Here is a 7,685-nt window from a genome sequence, read left to right as displayed (position 1 = left end):
GTTAGCCTATTTTTTACAAAAACTGTTTATACGGGGCCATAATGTAACATAGAAGGTAATGGAGCCCTTTATACTTTGTCGTGTATCTTTAGAAATAAATAATGGACAAACAGAGTCTTTAAACGCCTCAGATGTAAAGTTATTCGCTGTCAAAGTGACGCCAAAATGAATGGGAGTCAATGGGAATGCTAACGCAAGTGAAGTTCTGCTAAAAGATGGCAGCCCCCACCCGACTTCAACTTCCGGTCGAGTTCCTTGCCCCTTGGATAGGACAGGCTAAGCTTACCAAGAATCTCAATCAGTACAGTAGCGCTTGCGTGCGCCGCTCGCACATGCGCAGTCGCTCTCGTGTCGGTGTCAGGTGAACGAGTGAGTGGGGAAGATGGCGTGTACCGTGGCTCGCAGCTCCGCGCGCTGGATCGCGACGGTTCTGTCCTCCTCCGGTCACAGACGGGCATGCCCTCCTCTCCTGTCCAGCGCTGTCCAGAGCCTCTCGAAGCTGTCGGGCCGCCGGGTGTGGACCGCGGTGACACTGAGAGGCACAACGGGTGAGAGACAGAGGCCCGAGCATCATAACACACACACACACTCACACACACACACACACACACACACACACACACACACACACACACACACACACTGCTAACTCCGAGTTTAACACATGCCGTTATAAATCAGATCTGACATACATTCAGCTTCATTTGACAGATGACATGATGATGCAGCCATGTGACGTTCACGTTAGGTCAGAAAGCAAACACAGTTATTGCACTCAGCTCTCAATCAACAACACAAGCGCACGTGATCAGTTTGATCAAGAGCTGTCTAATAAACAATAGTGTGTGCGTGTGCGTGGATGTGGATGGATCAGAGGAGAAAGCTCTCGCCTGCTTCAGCTCAGTTTCCAGAAACTTCTCTGACCTTGAAGTTCAGCAGTGACAGCCAGCTAGATACAGAAACACACTTTAATAGTCCTGTTGTGAAGAAATAAAGTAAAGTCATAATAATGTCATGTTTTTTTAACATTCACCAAATTAAGGTACCGTGGTATTACCATCTAATGGCATTATTGTACCGTGGTGCCACTGTGGTATTTTTTAGTAGGCCTAACAGTGGGATTTTGGTCGTAACCCTGCGGTTAATAATTGTGATGATGGTGTGTGTGTCGCAGCGCTGAGCCCTTGTTCTCGTGTGGTGTGTAAGATGTCGTTTCACACCAGCTGTCCTGCCAGAAAACAGGACTTCTACCAGATCCTAGGAGTCCCACGCTCAGCCACGCAGAAGGAGATTAAGAAAGCTTATTACCAGGTAAGACACCTGTCGTCTTATTGTGAATACAGACCGGGGCTAGTTGTCACAAACATGCTGTGTTTTACTATCTATGATTTGAGTTAGAAGTGTAATTACACCAATACTAGCAGTGGAGCATGTTTAATGTTTTGTCATTTTATACTGCATTGTTTTGCTGTTATAGGTCTTTTTCTTTTTTTCTTTATTTATAAATAAAACCGTAAACCGATAAAAATGGCCCTTAAATATTAATCAAAAATAGTCTTACAATGAGTGTTGTGCTCGAGATGATAGTTTATATATAAGAAAAGAATATTCTGCACAAATCATTAATAAACGAAGCAAACCAAGGATTAAATAAATCTCATCTTAAATGTATGTACGTTTGCCAGCTCAGAAATATCCCAAATTGTTTTGCAAATATAGGTTTCCCCTAAATGTTTGGGGTTTATTTTATAATATAATAAAGATTAATAATAATTGATTGTATGAAAGATGTAGAATATTATTTGCCGGTAATATAAAACATAAATAATATTCTATGTATACAATATTATGCTTATCATTTAGATATTTATTAATACCACTAAATCTATTTGTAACAATCTAATTTTACATATATTAAAAATTGTATATTATTTTCTGATATTATAAATGTTTTATTTTTTCACTGCATGCAAACTAAAGCATCACACATAATAAACAGCAGGTTTCTATTCTCAGATGAATTTTAAGTAAAGAGTGTGATGATGGCTATTTGCAGTCTCATTTTTTCATCAGTTGACAGCTTGTATATCTGTTCTCTTCCTTCGTTCAGATGGCGAAGAAGTATCATCCCGACACTAACAAAGACGACCCTCAGGCGAAGGAGAAGTTTGCACAGCTAGCTGAGGCCTATGAGGTTTGAAGCGCTCGCTCTGTGAAAGCGTGTTCTGGCATCGGTGAGGACTAATGAACGAACGAATGTGTTGTCCTCAGGTGCTCAGCGACGAGGCGAAGAGGAAACAGTACGACACGTACGGCTCCGCTGGGTTTGACGCGGGACAGGCCGGCGCGGGACACCAGCAGTACTGGGGCCGAGGGAGCAGCATCGACCCCGAGGAGCTTTTCCGCAAGATCTTTGGCGAGTTCTCCGGAGCTCGAGGCTTTGGGGATTTCAACGCCGTCTTCGATCAGCCACAAGAGGTCAGACGTGCTCTCCCAATTTTGCTTTATTTTTTACCAAACTTAGTTTTTTATACAAAGTTTAGTTTTATATTTTCTCAAAAAAAAATTTTCTCTACAAATGCCACTTTATTTTCTCCCCAAATTAATATATATATATATATTAATTTCATTATTACCCCCAATTTATTTTCTGGATTCCATTTTAATGGTCTTATTCAATATTAATTCAATTCAATATGTCTAACTGAATTATTAATTTACAATAAAACATTGCATTATTTATTTCTTTTTTGAGCTTTCAACTGAAGTTCTACGCAACAGAACCTAACTGTATAAATTAAAACTTGGCTTTTAAAATCCCTTAATATTCCACAAAATAATAATACACTACCAATATTAATTATAATTACAGTTGATATTTTTATCAATATTTCTTTGAGGAAAATCCAATGTTATTATACAATAGAAATACATTTCGTAATATATTATTAATGAATGCACACTATATTAGTAGCATTTCATAATAAAAGTCCCTTTAACTATAAATTATTTTTGCTGATTGTCTGTGTTTGACATGATGCCATTGTGATTTATTCAGCTGCAGTGACCAAATGCAGTACATGTTTAAATAACAGTCCTTTTTAATCATTTATATGTTGTATATTTAAGAATTGAATCATCACTGATGCTCTTTTATATCACGGTTTGCCTTGCTTGGTTTATTTCCATGACATCCTGCGCTATTCAGTAAATTCAGTAGAGCCCTAGACACTGCGTGACCCCTCTGCTCTGTCTGCTCACAGTATGTGATGGAGCTCACGTTCGCTCAGGCTGCCAAAGGAGTGCACAAGGAGATGACGGTGCACCTCGAGGACACGTGTCAGCGGTGTGGTGGCAGAGGCCATGAGCCCGGGTCACAGGTCCAGCACTGCGGCAGCTGCAACGGGACGGGGATGGTGAGTGACCCCCTGGAGCGCACACGCTCATCTAGACGTGTCTGATGACTGGGCACCTGTGGTTCGTCCCTGCAGGAGACGGTGAACACGGGGCCCTTCGTGATGCGCTCCACCTGTCGGCGCTGTGGCGGGAGGGGCTCGGTCATCACCTCGCCCTGCACGGCGTGTCGGGGCACGGGACAGACCAAACAGAGGAGGACCGTCACGGTGCCTGTGCCTGCTGGTGAGTTAGCCGCTCCTCTTCTGGCTTCGGGGAATGGACGGAGCTGTGAGTGTTTGTTCACTGTGTTGTGCAGGAATCGAGGACGGGCAGACGGTGCGAATGCCTGTGGGGAAGAAAGAGATCTTCATCACGTTCAGAGTGAGTACATCAACACCGAGAGGTTACATTTAAATCAGCCAATCAGAATCAATGATTCTACAGCCCTGCAGTAAATAAGAGTGTGTATAGTTACAGTTGTGTTCAAAAGACAAAGTCTATGTTGAAAATGTTTGTGTGTATACATACATAGTTTATTTACAAAAACCAATTAATGCCACTTAAAAAAAAAAAAAAAAAAATAGCGAGATCTGAACCCTAAAAATTGCGTTAACAAGCGCAAGGTTGTGGGTTCGAATCCCAGGGAACACATGTTAGGAGAAAATTGTTCGCCTGACTGTAGTGTAAGTCGCTTTGGATAAAAGCTAAATGCATAAATGTAAACAAGTTTTGTCAGAAAAGCCGGGATTGTCCACTTTTCAAGGCGACGAGCAATCCTTGTTTGTGAACAGAAGCCCATAAGTCCCTTGTAGCGAATCAGCACTCAGTATTCAGGTCAGGTGACAGGTGAAAAGACGTGCTAGCTGAGAGGAGTTTCATCAGAGCTGACTAAAGTGATGGAGGACGGAGAACTTTGATGAACTTGATGAACCTGGGATATCTTCCTAAAGGCGTTAAAGGAAAATAAAATCTAAAATAAAAACACAGTTTGATATGATGTGATTTTTGTTATAATATTATTATATTATAATACATTTCTTTAACCTAATATACAAACATCTAATTTTATTTTATAGATGTTTACATATTTTCATGAACATATTTTTTAATATTTATGTATTTTTTAATTATATGTATGAATACTCCTCAGTAGTGTTTATAAATTTTGATAAAAATAATTTTTTCCGTCTTTGCTGATAACTGGTGTTAAAAATATACAGTTTTGACAGATTTATTTCTTTATAATTATTAATAATAATCAGATGAAAGCTCCTATTTACTATTTTATTTGCCACCAGTAAAGTTTTTCTTAACATTTATAATTCACAGCAGAAAAGTGTTTAATACCTTTAAAATAATCGGGACAACTGATGCTGTTAATGAAGCTAATATTGGTGAAGAGTTCAGATATCATGTCTATGCCCATCTGAATGATGTGTGGTGTGTCTGGCAGAGCTCTCTGTCTCTGTTTAAGGTACTGGATTAGAGATGTTGGCTTGTGTATTGGACACTCACTGTCTGTGTTGATGCTTTCAGGTCCAGAAGAGCCCGATCTTCAGGAGAGACGGCGCTGACATCCACTCTGATGTCACGATCTCTGTGGCTCAGGCCATACTGGGCGGCACGGTCCGAGCACAAGGACTCTACGAGAACATCGATCTCTCGGTGCAACATTAAACATAACCATACTGTCTAATTAAAGAAGCAGTTCACCTAAAATTAACTCGTGAAGATGTACTCACCCTCAGCTCGTCCGAGATGTAGATGAGTTTGTTTCTTGGTCAGAACAGATTTGAGGAATGTAGGATTACATCAATTGCTCGTCAGTGGATCCTCTGTAGTGAATGGGTGCCGTCAGAATGAGAGTCCAAACAGCTGATAAAAACATCACGAGTAATCCACACCACTCCAGTCCATCAGTTAACATCTAGTGAAGTGAAAAGCAAATTAAGGATGTTTTGCGTATAGAGTCCTCTATTCAAAATATTGCTTTCTCCATTGAAAAAGTCATCTGGTCTGAATCAGGAGAGAAATATGCACAGATCGAGCTCTATTTACAAGTGTAAACGGTCCAAACCGGTTATGAATATGTTGGTGGATTTTGATATGGGAGGACAACAATGGAAAGGCTTTTCTCTGGAAGAAACGTTATTATGGTTTATAGACTCAAATTTTGGCAAAGGAAATGGTTTTAAGTTCAAACGTCTCGATGGATTTAATTCTTAAAAGCACGCAGTTTCACAAGACATTCACTGATGGACCCAAGTGGTGTTAATGTGATGTGTTTATCAGCTGTTTGGACTCTCGTTCTGACGGCACCCATTCACTGCAGAACAAGTGATGTAATGCTACATTTCTCCAAATCTGTTCTGATGAATAAACTAACTCATCTACATCTTGGATTTTTTGAGTGAACTTCTCCTCAGTTCTAGATATTGTTCTGCATATTAAAACAGTTATTGAGTCTGGGAATGCTCTTGTAGATCCCATCTGGGGTCCAGGACGACCAGAGGATCCGTCTCTCTGGGAAAGGTATTCCCCGGGTCAGCGGCTACGGTTATGGTGACCACTACGTCCACGTCAAGATCAAAATCCCAAAGTAGGGTTATACAGATGGGTTTGTGCTGCTGCTGTTTAAGGTTAAGAGGGCTGATCCGTCCCTGTGTCTTGTGTCCAGGATGTTGACAGACCGGCAGCGAGCCCTCATGATGAGTTTCGCGGAGGACGAGAGTGACGTGGAGGGAACGGTCAATGGAGTGAGCAGCTCCTCCGCAGGTACAGTCATCACTGGAGCAGTGCGGTACATCTCTCACATCTACTGAAGGATCAGAGGCGCTGATGTTAAAACCACAACCTGTCTCTGTCCAGGAGCGGCCAGTGATCACACCGGCACGGGGCACAAACAGAAAGACCAAGGCCTTTTCTCCAAATTAAAGAAAATGTTTAGCTCCACCTGACAGCCACAAACCAGGTAGGATGATTAGTTTTAAGATACAACTCCCTGAAATCATGTGAATGATTGTAAGGATTGGGAAAACCTGAATAAAGCGCTATTTTAGAGGTTCAGTACCTGGTTTGTGGCTGTTTGTGAATTCAGTGCCTTAACATAATTACACATTTTATATATATATATATATATATATATATATATATATATATATATAATGAGATATAGATACACGTTTAGACGTGTATATATATATATATATATATATATACACACACACACACACGCGCGCGCGTATATGTGTATATATATATGTGTGTATATATGTATATGTGTGTGTGTGTATATATATATATATATATATATATATGTGTTTGTGTGTATGTATATATATGTGTGTGTAAATAACAGAAATTAAAGTAAATAAACATTAGATTAAAACCAATCACGAATAAAGCAAATAAAACAAGTAAACAAAATATATTAAACGAGTAAATACTGTACTATAAAGGTTGTCAAATATTAATATTATAAACTAAATATTTTAACATTTTAACAATTTTGCAAAGTATAAATTGGGTAAAATAAACACCTGTTAAATTTTAGGATTGGGATCTCTTACTCTGTGGCATTCAATAGATTGTGAAACCCTACTGGATCTGACCGATTCATTCTTGTATTTGTTTGTTTCTCCAGGTAAAAGATCGACTGGAAACTGAGACTCTAGTGGAGAACAGATTCACAGTGAACCTGATGGACACAGAAGAGAGGGAAACGAGTCTTCTGCCTGACTTCAACGCTCCTCAGAAACTACAGATAATGAAGAGCTGTGGATGCGTTTTTGACTTCTAAGAGAAGATCCCTCCAGATCCCGGAGGAATATGATCTGCGCACACGCACTGTCTTTACCTGAAACATTGTGATATCAGCCTTAGAGCCTACGTGAACTTTGTCTTTGGTCTGTAATTTTACGTTATGGTTTCACATGGTCAGGTCTTTCCTTTTCTGATGTTTTGAAGCGATTCAGTAACAGAGGGGAAATCTTCTCTTCAGTAACAATATCATTTCAGATTAATGAAGGCCAATGTGCTGACACTTCACTGAACGTTACATTCTTCTGCTTGATTAGCAGTGTACATAGACAGCTGTTGATATTAAGATCCTTTTAATGTGTTGTTGTAGAGATAAATATGCTAATATGAATAAAATCTCTCTGTGGCAACTGTAAATGACTTTGTTGAATATATGGTGTGTGCATTTTAACTATTCACGGAAAATAAACAGTTTTTGCTTTAGAACAATGAATTTTACACTTAAAACTGCAGTAGGTAACTTTTGTAAA

At 39.7% G+C, this 7,685-nt stretch overlaps 1 protein-coding gene across 2 annotated transcripts; it reads left to right on the top strand.

Moving 5' to 3' along the window:
* Nucleotides 1-329: 329 nt before the first annotated feature.
* dnaja3a (DnaJ heat shock protein family (Hsp40) member A3a) lies at nucleotides 330-7,572 on the top strand. Of its 2 annotated transcripts, XM_052551566.1 has the most exons (12): nucleotides 330-548; nucleotides 1,175-1,311; nucleotides 2,111-2,194; nucleotides 2,272-2,478; nucleotides 3,264-3,416; nucleotides 3,492-3,639; nucleotides 3,713-3,777; nucleotides 4,933-5,061; nucleotides 5,880-5,995; nucleotides 6,074-6,171; nucleotides 6,265-6,367; nucleotides 7,040-7,572. In XM_052551566.1, exons 1-11 carry the CDS (start codon nucleotides 383-385, stop codon nucleotides 6,351-6,353), a joined length of 1,392 nt encoding a protein of 463 aa, XP_052407526.1. In that variant the 5' UTR covers nucleotides 330-382; the 3' UTR covers nucleotides 6,354-6,367; nucleotides 7,040-7,572. The 2 variants fall into 2 exon arrangements, with proteins under 2 accessions (XP_052407526.1, XP_052407527.1); XM_052551567.1 differs by lacking the exon at nucleotides 6,265-6,367 and having other exon boundaries at nucleotides 331-548.
* The last annotated feature ends 113 nt before the right edge of the window (nucleotides 7,573-7,685 follow it).

This window comes from Carassius gibelio, chromosome B3 (assembly GCF_023724105.1).
Source record: "Carassius gibelio isolate Cgi1373 ecotype wild population from Czech Republic chromosome B3, carGib1.2-hapl.c, whole genome shotgun sequence".
In the NCBI taxonomy this organism is placed as follows: domain Eukaryota; kingdom Metazoa; phylum Chordata; class Actinopteri; order Cypriniformes; family Cyprinidae; genus Carassius; species Carassius gibelio.
The sequence above is the reverse complement of the archived record's forward strand: the minus strand, read 5'-3'. Positions and strand labels throughout refer to the sequence as shown.

Bases quoted from the DNA above. Each gene is read 5' to 3' on its own strand.
- dnaja3a (XM_052551566.1), top strand. From the start codon at position 383: ATGGCGTGTACCGTGGCTCGCAGCTCCGCGCGCTGGATCGCGACGGTT. The intron at 2,195-2,271 runs GTTTGAAGCGCT...TGTTGTCCTCAG, and splicing joins AGCTAGCTGAGGCCTATGAG to GTGCTCAGCGACGAGGCGAA. The intron at 3,640-3,712 runs GTGAGTTAGCCG...TGTGTTGTGCAG, and splicing joins CACGGTGCCTGTGCCTGCTG to GAATCGAGGACGGGCAGACG.